Raw genomic sequence first — 17,644 nt, forward strand, 5'->3', positions numbered from 1 at the left:
ACATCGCTTCCAAATTACCTCATATTCAAAGCGACGGCTTTCTTTTCTGTCAAATGCTCACTATTTTGTTGTTTTGAACCAGCTACGCTGAAGGATTTTGATTCGCTGCAACTCTATCTTCTCCATCTCAGCTAGCCGTATTTGCTTCCTCTACCATGGCCTCCGGAGCGGTAAATGGCAGTGAGACTCTTCCAAACGACTTGGTCGGCTGGCAAGGAAATTCAGACCGGCGGGGTACGCTAGAAATATTGTTTAGTTGCCTTGTCACCATCTTAGCCTGTACGTGGAGCGTTCAGCACCTCAATCTTCCAGCACGTAAGGACACTTGGTTACAACGAGGACTGCGCAAGATTTGGTGGACTTTGATAACCATCTTGTTCCCCGAGCTCCTCCTGGCGCTTGGCTGGGCCGAGTTCCGTGCTGCTCTGCGATCCATGGATACAATGTACGAGTGCACGAAATTCAGAATCGTAAGACCGGACTGGCTGTACTATCTGAGATGGATATTTCCCAAAAGGCGTGACAAAGATGAGGAAAACAACCATGAGGCCAAGAAACCGGAATGGACTCTGGCACATTCTTACTACGCAAATATGGGTGGCTATCTTCTCTGCATGGAGAAAGCTCAATACGCTGGTCCAACCCGTCAAGTCATTGGCATGTTCGGGCTTTCAGACGAGGACATAGACATCAGTCAGCGCTATTTTGAGTTATGTGTGTTAACCCCGGATCAACTTACACAGTATTTTAGAAGCCACGATCCATCCCCTCGTCCTGGGGATTGGCTGTCCAGGGAAGAAATTGAAGATAAGGGGAAATCAAGCCTTTTCACCAAGACATTTGCTGTTACGCAGCTGTTATATATACTGTTCTCAGTCCTTGTGCGGTGGTCTCGGCACCTAGCTGTTTCACAGCTGGAATTACTCACTCTGGCCTTTGGTATATGTGGCGTGTTCAACTATCTGGCTCGCTGGTTCAAACCGAAGGATGTTGAGGCTCACACAAGGCTATGGTTACAAGGCATTGATATGGACGATGAGAAGCGTATGAAGCAACTGCATGAAGCAGCATTCGATCTCTCAACCGCTACATTAACTTCAATCATAAAAACTCTTAGGCGTCTAGAAAACGGCAAGATCGAAAAGAGGTTGCGGATACCAAACGACTCAATAACAGGAGTACAGCGGAAGGTGCCTAATGTGCTCTACATACTGTGCATTTGCACCATGTTGATGGGGGGGTTTCATCTGATTGCGTGGGATTTTACTTTTCCCACTGTCGTCGAAATATATCTATGGCGAGCATCATGCTTCGTGCTGATTGGCGTGCCACTTGTGCCGCTTATTGGGGTACCGATATGGAGAGCATTTGCGTGGAAGAAAACGAGGGATCAATTTAGGGCTAGCGCTATCCGAGCTCTTCAAAAGCATCAAACCCAAGCTAGCGATAGTGGGCAGGTCCAAGAGGCTCTCAAGAAGTTAATTCAGGCTGAAGAATCGACAACCTGGCGAGCAATCTTTACCTGGAAGCCACCTCACACCGTGGATGAGTTTGAAGCGGAGCAAAGATCAATGCTCAAGGCGTTTCCTCAACTGAAGGTGGTCATGAAGGGAATACCTCTCGAGTATGTCGAGGTAGCTGATCGTATAGACTTCTGGACACCAGAGGACTTTCACTCGGTATCAGAAATCACTCTAGTTGTGACAGGCACTCTTTATTGCATTGCGCGATTGATCACGATAGCGGTGGCTCTCGGTACCCTCCGAGCCATGCCTGACTCGACCTACACCGCAACTTGGACCAATGTCATTCCAAATGTTACTTAAGACGACGCAAAAGATTACCGGAATATTGCAAATCACATTCATCATTACCATTGAACGTGATCAAGGTCAATCTCGGCTGTTCCTAGGCATTTGAAGCTTCGCTCCACGGTGGTGTGGAGAAAACCTAAGCTCCATGCTTGATTTAGTCAAATTATCGACGACTCAATGATTTGTTAAAACATAGGGAGGAAGAGCTATGGGTTGAGGATCATGAGCAGTAGTGAAAATACGTTTTGTCCGCCCTAAATATAGTTGGATTTAGCGAGGTAGTTTTAGTGTTACTCAGTTGAGAATTCTTGATCATTAGAGTGGTTCTGTGTAATTGACAAACTTGCTCCCAGTTTACTAGGAGGGTGTCCTCAGGTTTGAAGATTTCAACCCTCATTATTACAAGTGTTTTCGTCTAATTGGCCAGGATGTCTCCTAGTCCGGGTCGACTCAATATTCTTTAGCTACAAGGCTGCATATGTTTAGTAATATTTTAGCACTGGAAAGACTTCTGCGGTTAAAAGAGTCAATTGACAAGGCTACTGAGGATCCCCCGCCAAGCGTGGTATGCTACCTGGCGAGTTATTTGGTTACGTACAATACATTTCGCGGAGTTTCGTGGTGGCTCGGTGACTATTTTGAACCCAAGTAAGCCACCAAATGTCCTAAGATTGACTGAACCACTAGAGTCGACTCCGTTGGGGGAAATGGCAAGTATAACCGAACAAAAAAAGGCCACGTCAACCCGACATGTTGAATTCGCGGGCATCCCCGGAATATTCAGACCTAAAGTGGCAAACGGTTCAAACTTCATAGTAGGTAGATTGGAGCAGAAAGATGAAAAATAATTAAAAAAAACAAAAACATACAACAGCTGGGATTCGCTGGTGGTCACCCACCCAACTACTAACCAGCCGGCGTGTGGCTTAAGTACGGCTGAGCGGACGGGAAGCCCTGTTTTCCACACCCTATGGTCGTATGTGATTGATACTTCCATAATCTCTATATATTTACCCAATGGCCTTTATATTCATGTATACCATACTGTCGGAACTAGCTTTGGAATTAAAAATGCAGTAGTACAATCGCGAAAAGGACATGCTAGAGCCCTAAATTTTGTCAATTTGACGACATTGAAACCTTAGTCTTTAGTTTGACCACAGTAGTTAAAGTTTATCGGAAGTGAGTTTCGCGCTAACGTAACTATGAGTTCATGAACACATAGACTAGACCAGCGATATACCATTTTTCATCACTTTTTATCAATTTGGCACATCTTGCCTTTTTTTCTTCCCTCGAATGGGAAGTTTCGTCTGGGGTTTAGCCTTTCTGAATCTCAATTTTTCAGCATGACTCCAATAAAAGAAAGAGATGCCAATCGAATAATTAAAGAAACCAACAATAGACCAGATGAATGGAAGATTGAGCAAGGTATGGCGGCTTCTAAGCTACCTATTATTGACCAAACTGGAAAAGAGGCGATCTTTATTCATCCTAGTGAGCCACGTTCAATACCCAAAAATACCGAAGCTATTGAATCAGTTGGAGACCGGCATTTAGTCGGGAAATAGCGGGCTGGAAAGGGTACGGATATTCTCAGATCACTGGGGTTTAGTCATTAATTGATGGACTTATTTAAATTTTCTTATGCAGATATGTGGAATGGGAGAAGAACCCTGAAAAAAAGAAGAAGGCTCACATCATCCTTGCTTCTCAAAGCTTTACTCCAACACCCGATTACATGACAGGTCCCATCCCAAGCACAAACCCCGTGCTTCCAGGCGAAGACTTCAAGGAATGGCATCACGCTCTTGGTGGAGAACTCACAAGTGTACCGGATGACTCTTGGAAGACTGTTCTCGAAGAAAAGCACCCCGACATGCTACATCTATTGCAGTTCCCATATAATGGAGAGCCACCTAAACGACTCGTTACAGCAAAAGCAGTAACTTCAAACCCACTACATTTTGTAAGAAACCACGGGGGTATTCCGATCATCGAGGAAGATAAATGGTTTCTCAGCTTAGATGGGCTTGTTGCTAACCCAAGGAAATACACGAGTCGGGATATTAAAGATAGGTCAAAGTTTCCACAGATGGAAAAGTCCGTTACCATACAGTGTTCTGGTACACGCCGCATTGAACAGATCAGCTTATACGGAGGCCAGCAAGACGAAATCCCTCAAGCTCCGTGGGCCGAGGGTGCTATCAGCACAGCTAGGTATCGAGGAGTCAGCCTGAAAAAGATCATTAAAGACTGCGGAGGCCTTGTAAATGGGGCTAAGCACCTTGAGCTATACGGTGCGGAGACTTACATCAAGGATCTGGAGGCCATGAATTACGTCGTCAGCATACCCTGGACAAAAGTAAAAGCTAATGAAGTTATGCTTGTCTGGGAAATGAATGGTCAACCGCTTCCTAAGATCCACGGCTTTCCTTTGAGGGTTATTGTTCTTGGGTATATCGGAGCACGAAGCGTGAAATGGGTATATCGCATTAAAGCAATCGAACAACCTTCCCATGGCCCTATACAAAAGAAGGAATATCTCCATTTCAGCCAGCAGGTTGGAAAACACAATCTGAAGCCTACGTACGGACTCCAGATCCAAGAAATGCCAGTTAGCTCAGCGATAATGTCGCCGTGGTCCAAACACGTTATTATCCACAACGGGAGAATCCATTGTAAAGGCTGGGCATACTCTGGTGGAGGTAGATGGCCGGAAAGGGTTGAATTATCGTCTGATAGCGGGTTTTCTTGGTACGAGGTGCCGCCTGAAAACTTGTCTAAGAAGGGTAGGTGGACCTGGCGTACCTGGGAGATGGACCATCCTTGTGATGTTGAGGGCTGGGTCGAAATTGTCTGTCGGTGCTGGGACAATGCTCTAAATACACAGCCACTTACAGTACGCTCTGCTTGGAACTGGGGTCTGCATGTCACACACTCTGCACATAGAATTAGTGTTTACAGTATCAACAAGAGCAGAGCAGAGACACAGAGACGTCTCAACTTTTTAGAGGAACGTGGAATCCCCCTGGCCCCCATAACGCGCTATGAGATTGTGCAGACCCAGACTGAATCGGAATATGATCAATATTGGAGGGAACATGAACCGCGAGACCCTAGTGATTAAATCTAGTATATGTTGGTTACTAGGGATTGTAATCATTCGAGAACCGTATACGACGCTCAATACTAAAATAGTTTCATGTTGATAATATCTATTGATTTGAATTTCTCATCATTGGTTTTCAATTTAGATTAGATTCACATAGCTAATGAGAAAGAATGCTTCTTTTTCAATATATCAACTGTCAGAATATTCTTTTCATTAGTTTAATACACATACACAAAATTGGGGTTTTGTTTATCAGTCAAGTCATTGAACGCTGTTGAGTTGAGCGTGGCTTCATCTTCGCCGTTTGCTCTCAGGGCTTCTCTTTGCTTCTCCTTGTGGCGATTCTCCCAAATGAATGCGTAACGGAAAACGAAGAAGAGTAAAAACTCGACACAATTTGAGACTAGTATAGAGCCAATTCCTAAACGGTAGGTAGGTGCCTGTTCATTCTTGTAGAAAAATGGACTGGCGATGTTGCCGATGCAGACGCCGAACCAAATCATCCCGGAAACTATCATCTTCTTGGACTGTCCGCCAGTATTAGAGGTAATAATTGACAAGCATATCACAAAGGAAGCTTGATATGAGCCGGTAAGGTAGCTATTGTTAGGTTGAAAAATCGGTCAGCCGCAGAAACAGGCACAACAGGCATCTAGAAGGATCACTCACAAACAGATTAGTCGCCCAACGTAGGCATCAACTGGCGCAAGGAGGAAACCGAGTGCCCCAGCAATAGTTGGCAACATAAACAGCGCGCAGACCAATGTGCGGCTATTATTCGGTAAATAATGGTTGGCCACCGCTCCCAACACAATCCAAATAACCACGATAACACCTTGGGGTATACCAAGAAGCGTTGTATGAAGTTCGTCGAACCCAAGACCAGAAATTACCAAGGTGGAGAAGTTGGAAATTCCGCCATTGGGGATATTGGCAAAAAATCCAAGCAAGGTGAATAGCCATGTCTTGTAGTCCAAGTAAGCCTCCTTGATTTGGTCCCACTTGATTTTTCGTTGCTCGACACCTGTCTGATTACGTCGCAGGCGGGCAATAATCATCAGTTTCTCGTCACGTGTAAAGCCCCAAAAAGTGGCCGGCGAGTTCGGCAGCAGAAGACATAGTACAATGCCCCATAATGCGCAGACAGCGCCGACAACAATAAATTCGTAGCGCCAGGACTCTAGAGCGCCTTTGATTTGGCCAATTCCGTAGCCTATAGAAGATCAGTGCCTTTTGACTCCCTAACTTGCCTTCAACATGAGACATGTCTTACCAATAAGACCACCACCGGCAACGCCAATGCCATTCCAGAGGTAATATGCAGAAATTCGTGACGGCTGCTCTTCACGGGTATAGTAAGTCGATACAATGAGCATAAAGGCTGGGTCTGCAATTGCTTCAAATGCGCCTGAAAGAATGCGGAGGACAGAGAGCGTGGCAAAGTTTTTTGATGCAGCCTCGCACATTAAAAGTACCCCCCACATGAAGATGTTGAAGGAGAGATACCAGGCCGGGGGGAGACGCTGCATAATCAGATTTGAAGGAATTGCCCAGACCAACCATCCAAAGTAAAAGATGCTCGAAAGCCAGGAGTACTCGGTGCCTTTCAAATTCAGGGAATCTTTGATCCCGAAAATAGCGGCATAGGAAAGCGTTGTCTTGTCGACATACTGTTGAGCAACACTCTTTGGTTAGTAGCAGCTCATTGGAGAAGATTGGAGAATCTGGGGTAACATTATAGCACGGTCCACTCACATAGAAGAAGTAGCAAATACCTAGGAGGGGAAGAATCCGCATGTCTAATTTTCGTGTCAAGCGCTTCTCGGCATCTCGGTCGATCGCTTCGTCCACAGGATACTTCTGAATGGCCTCCAAGTACAATTCCCCATGCTCCTGGTTGACCATTTGGGCCATGGAAGCTTTGAGGTCATTCTGTATAATTGTGTTTCGCACATCTTCGATGCCCTCCACTTCCCTCAAGTCGTCCTGTTTGTTGTCCATGGTGATAATGACTTCGATTCGTTGGTTGCACCACCGAGGACTGCAGCACGAGAACGATCTTAGGAAACTCTCTCCTTAAACCTGAGGTCGAAAGCTCTGACCTCTTTTAATACAGAGGAGACCGTCCCCCGCACTCGTCGTGGTGGAGAGAAGCAGCGTGGGGTGCAGCGCTCATTGGAGGGAAAACTTGGGGGAACTTTTCTGCAGCGTGGGGGTCATTGCTCAGGCCCCAGAACCCCGGCGAGATGTCCGCTTCCCCGGACTTTCCCCGCGACTTCTTCATGACCGATACTCTGATAATTGATATATAGTGAATAGTGAATAGGCTTATTGATGGTCGAGAAGGGACCTTCGTGTTACCCCACTCAAAAACACTAGTGCGGGGGTTTTTTGCGCGCCTCAGCGGTACATGATTCTGTAATAACCATATTTGGCTGGTTTTTACGTTACATACCTTATTCCAATGCCCTAGACCCTTCGTATCGGGGATTAACATCCATTGAGTCCTTTTCCCTAGTATTCATCATGGTCGGCTTAACCTCGTTGTGGCGCGGGATGGATCGAGACCAAGAACTTATAGAGAGCACTGGGTAGTTATTCACTAGAAGGAGGGATACTCTGAGGTACCATTTATAACTATAAACTAAATTATTATTATTATTATTGGTTAACTTTAATTTGACCAGTACAAAGTACGGAGTAAACATTGAATGTAAATATTGTCTTTTTACAAAATTTTGTTCTACAATCTAAATTCAATGTTATATAATATTATAGTAACGTCGCTGAATGGTGCGTTGGGGTCGTAACATCTCGAAACTTTTGACTCACTATGTTGTGTTCCTAGAGGATGAATACACTACTGAAATGTTGTCGACTGTGTATCCAAAAGAAAAACGATGTTGCTGATTGAAATGAGGTATAGAATTAGAGACCATTAAATTTGACAATTACATCAATCATAAATTAAGCATGCATGGGCCTCGTTTGTCTACATCACAACTCATAGGGGTAATAAAATTAAAGGTATAAGGCAAACAAAGCGAGACTGATTAACCCCCCGGTATGAACCACCGGCTTTAGGCGCGACGCAGCACCGGTCTGTATGGGGGAGCCTGGGAGAGAAGTGGTACTGCCACTTCCAGTTGAATCTCCAGAACCGGAGCCTGAACCTGAAGCCGTTGCAGATCCAGTACCAGAGACTAGGCCTGAGCCTGACCCGGACCCTCCTGGGCCTGAACCCGAACCTGAAGTTGTGGCAGATCCAGATCCTCCTGACCCTGACCCTGACCCTGACCCTGACCCTGACCCTGACCCTGAGTCTCCGGAACCGGAACCGGAATCTGAGCCAGATCCTGAACCCGAGTCTCCAGAACCGGAACCGGAATCCGAGCCTGAGCCTGAGCCGGACCCTGAGTCTCCAGAACCGGAACCGGAATCTGAGCCAGATCCTGAACCAGAACCTGAGCCTGTACCTGTCCCGGACCCGGAGTCTGAGCCTGAGCCTGAGCCTGAATCGGTGCCTGAACCGGTGCCTGAGCCTGTACCTGTCCCGGACCCGGACCCGGACCCTCCAGAGTCTGAGCCTGAGCCTGAGCCTGAACCGGACCCTCCTGAATTTGAACCGGACCCTCCTGAATTGGAACCCGAGGACCCCGAACTAGCAGTAGTGCTAACTGCAGTTTCAGTTGCAGGGTCACTTCCTGTGCCCGGATGATCAACAGGAGCCGTTGATGTCGGCTCTTGATCTGGGAAAGGTGTGATCGAGGTTTGCTGAGGAACACTCGTCACAGTCGAACCTGGTGCCGCAGTAGTGGTCGAAATCGGCTCAGTTTTCGACGTGGTAGTGACTGGAAGCAATCCAGACACCGATGTCAGAGGATAAGGTGGATCGTAGAAACTGTCCGATGAACATCAGCACAAGGGTAGATGTAATAAGAGGCTAGATGTGCGGGAAAAAAAAAAACATACCCTCCTACTGCATTACTCCCACAGGAATTCCATTCTGGTTGCAAGGATTTGATCCGATCTGGAACGACGATAATCGGATGGCAAGGGTCCAGTGCTATATAACATCTGTTAGTTACCATCATGAACTAATACGAACTGCATAGTTGTAGCAAGAATGGAAAAAAAAAATTACAGGAATAAACCGCCGCTGCGGACGGATTTCCAGGTACGTAAGTATATCCCGATATGGTTGAGCAGTTCTGGCCCAGGACCTCGTAATCAAGCGGTGCCGGTGTGGTACTCGAATAGTAAGTAGACGTGGTAGAATACGTTGACCAGATGGTGGTGGTACCGGAGCCAATATTGGTCGTTTCGTTTGTTGTATAAGATTGCAACACGTATTGAACGGTGGAAAGCTCATTTTGATCGAAGGCGATAGTGGTGTTTGTGAATGGCTGGCCTACGGTTCCACAGTAGTCGTACGCATAAAGAGAGGAGAATCCGATGTAGACGCTCGGTGAAACACTTACAAATGTTAGAAATTGCCGAGAGGGGGTAAAAAAGGGTGTTTGTTAACATACAAGGTAATATCATTCGACACGAAAGACGTTACGACGTTGGATGGAGCAGCTATCGATGGTTAGTTCCGATGTTGACAATGGACTTTTTTGGTACCCACGAGTTTGCCAGTAGAAGATTTCGACCGTGGCAGCTGCGATAGAGCATGAATAGCACTGAAGAATAGGTTCGTTAAATTTCCTTGGATATTGGAATATATATGGGCACTCACGCATGGGGACGTCGCACTGCCATACCAGAAATTACCGTCGGCGCCAACGTTATTTTCAGTTACTGTGACTGTCTCAACATAGACAATCTGTGTCGTAAGTGTCGTCGTGACTCCACCTGTCGTCTCAGTCACTGTCGCTAACCCATCTGGGATACTCCTGGTCAGAGTATGCGTGCCTTGATCCGTTGTAGAAAGCCAGTCGGATAGTTGGGTGAGACATTGGCATAGCAAGGCTTGATCGGTCGATAGATCAGAGTATGCGCCTAGAATTACACCCACAAAGTCCGTATTGTAGCAGGCACTAGGGCTGCCGGAGGTGATGATACCACTGAGTATGCTCCTACTTGTCGTGGGTGCCGGTGTGATAGTCGGTGTGATAGCCGGTGTGGAAGCGTTGCCATATGCCACTACATGTGCTGAATTAATGTCTGTACCACGCAGGATGCGGAATTAAACTAACCGGGCGATCCTCGAGCGCTTCCCAGAAGGTACAACCCGATTAGGGCTGTATACGGACGAAGCTGCATTTCCTCCTCTTATTGATCGTCAAGTTGAATGGTCAACGAAGAAAACGTAGCGATAGGCGTACGTAGCTTACACACTCGTCGTCGTCTTATGTGCTCACAGAGCCAGATATTTGGTAGGGAAAAAATTAGAAAGAATTAATAATAATAAAAGTTGGGGCTACTAGTGGTATTACTTATACGGTTACTATCTGCGGCTGAGCACATTACAGACTGATCAAGTCCAAGCTATGCAAGCCAAGCGCCTATTAGATTGCCCCAACAATTATCAGTTACGTACTTCTCTGGGTTAGAACAAGGATGACATTTCCGTAGCGACTAAAAAATATTTATTTGTCCAATGACTTGCTTTCCTGTACAGAGTAGGGCTGATACGAATTGATGAGCACGATAACTTAAGTAATGGCAATAATATTATTACTACGTATTAAATAACTAATCTTTCTGTATTGTTTAGTGCGTAGTCCAACCGCTGCTGATCGTTCCACGTCATCCAATGGCTCGACGGCCCTCGGACGAATCGACTTCTCATCGTGGCATCCCCTCCGGCGCTAGACGTTAATTTTTGATCTTCAGGCTTTCAAGGCTGGCTTGGGCTGATGGCTAACTGAGTTTGTCGAATTGCGAAGTTTATGGTTCTGTAGTCCTGCCGGCGTCTCCGCCATGGAGGTCTGCAGAGCCCGCGTTCTTAACCTTATTTGGGACCCTTGCATGAAAAAGAAAGAAAAATATTGGAGGATGACCCAGGGGAATGGGTCTGACAGTCGAACCGCAGACTCGAGAAAGTGGAACTCCAAGCTCAGGCCGTCGTTGTTCGCAGCTAATATTTCTTCAATAGGCACTAAATAGTAAACAGAAGCTGGGGTGGTCAGCTAGACAGACGATTGGTTCGACTTACGAGACCCTGACTCGTAATTAACTGCGCGTTACACGTGTTACATGACGGTAATAAAAATTAAATTAAATTCTAGTCTACTTCTAGTCTAGCCTAGAACGGAGACGGGATAGGTGCCAAGTGAGAGGGGAAATAATAATAAGAAACGCAACAAACAAGGCTCACCTATCTTACCAACAGCTCGGAGGAGAAGGCATACAGACCGAAAACCCGGACGCTCCCGCTCGGCTGGCTTGCGGAAGAGATTCCTCTAGTGAGCCAGAGAGAGTGAGAGAGAGATTTCTACGTTCTGTCGGAATCTGTAGCCATGCCCGGTTACTGAACAGCGGTAGATTTACACAATACGAGGCATGTCAGGACAGATGCGGATGGTGGCAGTGATAGGTATCACCGCCCTATTCGCACTTCTACATCCATGCTGTGCAAAGGAAATAGCTCCTCGCGCATTACCAGCTCCATTGGAAGTATCTCCCAGTCAGTATTTGTGAGTTTCTCTCCCCCTTTCAGACCGAGAAGTAGGTCGCAGTGAACTTATATGTATTGTGCGAGACAGTGAAGGAAATGACGGCCCATGGTCTTCATTCGAACTCCGAGTCGGCACGCCAGCACAGAATGTTCGCGTTCTCCCCGGCACATCATCGACGTCGACGTTGGTCGTACTGCCACTAGGCTGTTCCTCGAGCGCGCCATACAACTGTGCCGATCTTCGCGGCGGACTTTTCAACTCAAGTACATCATCAACATGGGACTTGATTGGAGATTATAACCTTGGATTTGAACAAAGCCTAGGGTATGAAGATGCTGGGGAGTTTGCTTACGATACAGGTGTGGTTTGGTTGCAATAATTCCTGGTTTCCTCGGATACAAATATTGACTCGTTTTATAGTCGGTCTTGGATATCAAGGAAGCGGAGGTCCTACGATCAACCACTCGGTTGTCGCCGGAGTGGCAGGAACAGAGTTCTACCTTGGTGTATTTGCATTGAATCCACGGCCAACCAACTTTACGACCTTGAACGACCCTCAACCTAGCTTTTTGTCTCTTCTAAAAAACCAAAGCTACATCCCTAGTTTATCCTACAGCTACACGGCTGGAGCACCCTACCGACTCAACAAGGCTCTCGGTACTCTTACTCTAGGCGGATATGACAGTTCCAAATTCGAAAACACCGACTTGTCGTATGACTTTTTCAGTGACCAGACCAGAGAGCTTACCGTGGGTCTATCGTCAATTACAACGAATATCAGTGGGGAGACAAATACAGATCTGTTACCTTCGGGGCCGATCAGCATTTTTATCGACTCCTCCATCGCCGGTATTTATTTGCCTGCAACGGCCTGTCAGGCATTTGAGTCGGCCTTTAACCTGACATACAACAGCACGGCGGGGCTGTATTTAGTCAACGATACTTTACACGAGCAGCTTCTTTCTGCTAACCCATTTGTTACATTCACGATTGAAGCGGCAGTCTCCGGCGGCTCGTCGCTCAATGTCACGCTGCCGTACGCGGCTTTCGACTTGACGGCTGAGTACCCATTGGTGTCGAATAGTTCCTCGTATTTCCCTCTGAAACAGGCTGCCAATGATACGCAATACACCCTGGGACGCACGTTCTTGCAGGAAGCTGTTATTGTCGTCGATTACGAGCGGAGCAATTTTTCTGTCCACCCCCGTGTATGGAATGCCAGCGCCGTGTCTAATATTGTCGCTATCGAGCCCGTATCGGCCACTTCAACAGCGACAGCGACGGCCACACCGAGCATCGGACCAAAGACCAGCGGCAACAAAAGCAGCAGTCTCAGCAGTGGCGCAATTGCAGGAATCGTCATCGGGGCCGTCGTAGTAGTTATAATAATAGGAGTTGCGCTGTGGTGGTTTTTCGTCGTCATTCCTCGACGAAAGGCGCAAATGGAACAAAACGACCGCCTGACGGCCAACCGTGTTACTGAACTGGAATCCGGCTCAAACCCCAAGAAGTTCACCGAAGCAGACTCGACTGTCCTGCAGGAGATACAGGGGAGTCAAGGCCATGTCCACGCTGCGAGTGAGATGGACTCTGGTGACCGACCGGGTGGCGAGCTGCATGGGCACCAGTTATATGAAATGCAGGGCAGCGAGGTCGCTGAGATGCCGGCCTGATTCGCAAAATATACATAATATAGGTGTTATTCTAAATAATAATAGCGTAATTTGATACCCATGACAGATTACTTCTCTAGTGCTGTAGGATTATCAATAGCAACAGCCCTCTGGTCGGTAAATACTTTGACCCGTTTGAAATATTCCTTGTAATAGGTTTCCCAGGCTTTCAGTAGTTTACATCGAGTTTCTATAAAGCCGAGACGAGTTATCGTGTAAGCAAGTTTTTCAGCATCCTCAAGCCCCATGCCGGCCCCTTGACCTCCTTAGGGGGATAATGGCATGTGCGGCATCTCTAATCAATACGAGGTATTTACTTTGACTGGACCAGCTATCCATTAGAGAAATAATGTAAAACCTAGAACGATAGAATTAGCGCTCTCGCTCTACCAACACTCCAGCTGGGAATAGTAAGACGTACGGTCACGAAAAAAGCATCTGCCGATCAACCTTATCACAGATATTCTAAACCAGAGCTGGCCAGTTCTCTGAGACCCTTTCTTTCATTAGTATATGTAGGTCGTCGGGACTATTAAACAGCTCTTTCTATTCCAGTCGGCTTCACTCTGCTGTATTCAAGGAAGTGAAAACATTGCAGTCATTCCCATCATAGCTACATGACATCATGGTTATAAAGCCCGATTTCCCAAAAAATAAACAGGGAAGAAGATGGCCCTTAGAATTATCTAGTTTATCAGAACATACCATGCTGGTAACACCAAGGAGTCCGCTATATTTATGTGCTGTGTTGCTGACTGCCGAGCGCGTACGCGAGTGAACCCCATCAGCGCCAACCACAAAGACAAAGTCAGCAGCTACAGTGATCCCATTCTCGAATATCAATTCTACTCCTGAAACATTGTCTTCATTCACATCTATCAGTTTCATTCCGTAGTGGATCGCTATTCCCTGTTCCTCAGCTTCCCCCGGCAATTTCAACTGGACTATTTTCCGATGAACGCGTATCGAATATAAATGATAGAGTTTTTCACTACCAATCAGGAACGTTGCTAATTGTTGGCCACTGGCATTGTTCATGCCAACTTCCTCGTAATTGTAAACCTGGGTTCTGATTTTATCGTAAACGCTGACATATTGTAGCACACGCAATACATTTGGTGAAGTATGCGTTCTACACTCATCGGGACTAGGTCGTAGCTTATAGATTGAGTAGGAGATTCCATGCTGCTTTTTTAAACAAAGAGCCAAGGTTACACCCTTAAGAAATATGTTATTAGATGCTAAATATTGATACATACAAGAGATAACTCACCGCCAGACCAGCACCGATGATGATAACATTAGAAGCCAACATGTTATAAAGATTTTTTCAGCGACCAAATTAATTACATATATGACAAAGAATGAGGAGCGCTTTATATAATAAATACCATATATGACACTACTAATTCAGTCTTTACAAAGACATTTCTGTGAAGTAAAAAAGCAATATTGGAAATCAAAGCCTTCAACAGTATCCAAAAGCCCAACCACAACCCGGTAACTACCCGTAGTTCCACTATGAGCGAAGAAGGTTTGATGCCGAAGTGATATGCAAGTTTCATTTATAAAAATCGGAGGGTCACAGTGGATCGTCTGCATCTGGCACGAGAATTTGCCAAAGACGGTGGAAAAAACACTCCTTCCTTGGTAATTGTAAGGAGAGGATTTGTAGAGAGGGGATAGTTTTACTGGGGTCTCAAATATGCCATTTTGTATGTGCATTGGAAGCCACTCACTTACATTATTACGTTAACTAATTAACTGACTTCGTAGTCAGTACTAACGTCAACTGGTATTTCACCCCAGCCAGTCGGGACACTCTCCCCCTTTCCACCACTCACAAGATTGAAAATCGCATAACCACACCAATATACCTCAGAACATTACAAAAACCTCTCAATCGATGATGGAAGAATTCAGTTTGCCGTAAACGCGTTAAAAAGAACTAGATCTGTAGTTTGCGCGAAGCAGCACGTGTCTTTGACGTTCTAAAATTGATGCTTTATTCCAGATATCGTGGCCAACTGGTCGCTCTGAGCGTTTATATAAGTGCGTACACAACAATAAATTGTCAGAGACCGAAAAAATAACGCTTCATTTGTGGATTCTCTCTATGGATAAGCGAGACTGCGTAGTTATGCCCTTAATATTCGAGGCTATGGCTAATTGTTTGCTTGCAAAATGTAATTCTATCGACTCACTACCTACCATAGATAAAACTGGGTGTAGAAACATTTGAAGCGTGAACAAGGTCTTACAGCTCGCTATATTCGAAAATGTAATTATGAGCGCCCTTTATGTAAGGATCCAACGCTTATAAATGAATTCTTTGATAATATTGAGCGCCCATTTATGAAGTATAGGTCAATCAAGGATGATATTTGTAATTTTGATGGAATTTGGTTCGCCACAGGGATTATTTATACAGTAAAAGTTGTATATAGCCTTGTAATTGAGAATAGGTCACGGCTGTGGAATGTATGAATCCTTGTGGAGTTATATTACCTTTGCTTATTATTATATCAAGGTTAGACAATAAGCTGTTTGACAGATATAAAGTGTCTGGGTTACATGCTGATTAGTCGATTACTAAGTCACTAAACGGTTGGACGTCTGATGATATCAGACTTAGTAGCTTTAAAAATCTTTGACCCATTCACGCGGCTGCTTACAACTGGAAGGTACTGGATAACTATTGATTCTTGATAGCTATAGCAGTCATCTCACATCTTCCTTCAATCAATACTGTATTTAGAAGGATATTATTCCTGCATGCATGCTACTGCACTCGTTATCTCTATATGGTTGGGAGGTTGAAAACTGGATATGGTGCGGCATTAACTATATCGATAAAGATGATTTTCTTGCGATATATTCAGAAATTCGAGATAAAGCTATATAAAAAGAGAAAAATGTGTGTAAACGGGGGAACGGTGCCTGTAGTGGCACTGTGGTCACATGATTAGATTCTATCCGACTCACTGTCGACAATTAAGAGCAGCAAACCATCACCAGAGGCAAAAACGTGCCATCCGTGGATGACCTCCCGATAGATCTGGAATATTGACGGTTTCTGAGGGTCGGAATATTGCTGTATCAGAGTTGATAGCCTAGGACGCTCTACAACTTCCTAATCCGGAAGTAGTTCCGGGGGCACATAGGCGCGCGCTCTGGACCTGTTTTAATTTTAAACAGGTCGGGCATGTCCGGACGCACTGTCCGAAAAACTTTACATAGAAATATAAGCAATATTTATTCGTTAGTTACTCTCTTAGTAGCTTTAAGGATTGAATTGAATACAATTAGTGTCCCGCAGGGGGGTGGAACACGTTAACGATCGCATGGCTCTATACGGAGTACAATAGACAAGAGAGTGCAGGTATAAACAAAAGTTGGCTCAAATACTAACAAGTTATATAGTAAAAAACTTAAGATGTTATTATTTAGCGGGGTAGACCATAAAAAGTATAATCCCACTTTTTAATTCTATAAACCACCTTTGGTAGCGCCCGTGAACCCTCGCAAGTGTACAATATGATCGCAGCGTGCCAAGTTCAACCCTACGGCGAGAGATATATCGTTATTCTGTAGTCAAGATGCTTGTATCTGGTAGAAACCCAATTAGCAATAGTAATAAGCGAGAGTAATAAATATGCCAAGGTGGCCAATTGGTTCAAAAGTCGGGCGGTCCCAAAATTAGGGGCAAAGTGGACATGTCTAGCGTGTATACCTGGCCAATTGAAGTGTGAACTAAATAGTAAAAAGACATAATCGTGGTGTCCACTGTCAAATGATCTACCCGTCCTGCTAGGAATTTCAATGCTCGCACGCTCAGGGGATCAATTTTCTTGTTAGTTTGGTCTTCAGCAAAACAGCGATTTGCCGTTATACCTTCGCGACACTTCACTGGTAACCCGAATTGGTATTCCCTTGCGAGGGCGCAATGATAGAATTGGGAGTTCTCTCCGCTGTAAGCGCGATTGCCAATCCCGCCTTAAAATGACAATGATGGTGACATCGGACAACCATACGTACTTGGCATCTAGACCCGTTCTTGAGGTTTCATTTGCTGATCACGTTCATTTGGTCGCATATCATACCATGTGGCCACCTCCCCTTGGCGGTGATGGTGCTGCGAATAGCCATTCGCAGTGCCAGCTTAGGCGATGTTTCCTTAGATCCTGCTTACCCCTTGGGCACTGGCCACTGGCACTACGAATGGCTGGGATGATGTTTCCTTCGATCCTGATTCCCCCGTTCTGAAGGTTCTAATGCGATACCCGCCATCGGGAGTTTTTATGGCGTGATTAATTAATTTATCCTTTTTATTAATTTATTTTCTTTATTCCAGCTGAACGAACGAACGACATCTGAGGCTGGAAGCAGGACGTCTCCAAAACCATTATTAAAGGA

The 17,644-nt window shown here is 45.5% G+C and overlaps 6 protein-coding genes across 6 annotated transcripts; 3 read left to right on the forward strand and 3 right to left on the reverse strand.

Annotated features, from left to right (window-relative positions):
* Window positions 1-155: 155 nt before the first annotated feature.
* On the forward strand, window positions 156-1,826 carry TRUGW13939_10263 (uncharacterized protein; the record flags this gene model as incomplete). Its single annotated transcript, XM_035493376.1, has 1 exon — window positions 156-1,826. The coding sequence occupies one exon, from the start codon at window positions 156-158 to the stop codon at window positions 1,824-1,826; it is 1,671 nt and encodes a 556-aa protein (XP_035349269.1).
* A 1,729-nt stretch (window positions 1,827-3,555) lies between these two features.
* On the forward strand, window positions 3,556-4,944 carry TRUGW13939_10264 (uncharacterized protein; the record flags this gene model as incomplete). Its single annotated transcript, XM_035493377.1, has 1 exon — window positions 3,556-4,944. The coding sequence occupies one exon, from the start codon at window positions 3,556-3,558 to the stop codon at window positions 4,942-4,944; it is 1,389 nt and encodes a 462-aa protein (XP_035349270.1).
* A 203-nt stretch (window positions 4,945-5,147) lies between these two features.
* On the reverse strand, window positions 5,148-6,930 carry TRUGW13939_10265 (uncharacterized protein; the record flags this gene model as incomplete). Its single annotated transcript, XM_035493378.1, has 4 exons — window positions 5,148-5,529; window positions 5,599-6,142; window positions 6,203-6,614; window positions 6,685-6,930. 4 exons carry the CDS (start codon window positions 6,928-6,930, stop codon window positions 5,148-5,150), a joined length of 1,584 nt encoding a protein of 527 aa, XP_035349271.1.
* A 1,202-nt stretch (window positions 6,931-8,132) lies between these two features.
* Window positions 8,133-10,197, reverse strand: TRUGW13939_10266 (uncharacterized protein; the record flags this gene model as incomplete). The annotated part of the gene is made up of 8 exons (XM_035493379.1): window positions 8,133-8,246; window positions 8,653-8,830; window positions 8,902-8,995; window positions 9,074-9,405; window positions 9,462-9,510; window positions 9,560-9,614; window positions 9,671-10,077; window positions 10,131-10,197. 8 exons carry the CDS (start codon window positions 10,195-10,197, stop codon window positions 8,133-8,135), a joined length of 1,296 nt encoding a protein of 431 aa, XP_035349272.1.
* A 1,242-nt stretch (window positions 10,198-11,439) lies between these two features.
* On the forward strand, window positions 11,440-13,228 carry TRUGW13939_10267 (uncharacterized protein; the record flags this gene model as incomplete). Its single annotated transcript, XM_035493380.1, has 3 exons — window positions 11,440-11,573; window positions 11,643-11,914; window positions 11,976-13,228. 3 exons carry the CDS (start codon window positions 11,440-11,442, stop codon window positions 13,226-13,228), a joined length of 1,659 nt encoding a protein of 552 aa, XP_035349273.1.
* A 454-nt stretch (window positions 13,229-13,682) lies between these two features.
* Window positions 13,683-14,543, reverse strand: TRUGW13939_10268 (uncharacterized protein; the record flags this gene model as incomplete). Its single annotated transcript, XM_035493381.1, has 3 exons — window positions 13,683-13,757; window positions 13,934-14,446; window positions 14,502-14,543. 3 exons carry the CDS (start codon window positions 14,541-14,543, stop codon window positions 13,683-13,685), a joined length of 630 nt encoding a protein of 209 aa, XP_035349274.1.
* Window positions 14,544-17,644: the final 3,101 nt, after the last annotated feature.

Source organism: Talaromyces rugulosus, chromosome V, assembly GCF_013368755.1.
Source record: "Talaromyces rugulosus chromosome V, complete sequence".
Classification (NCBI taxonomy): Eukaryota; Fungi; Ascomycota; class Eurotiomycetes; order Eurotiales; family Trichocomaceae; genus Talaromyces; species Talaromyces rugulosus.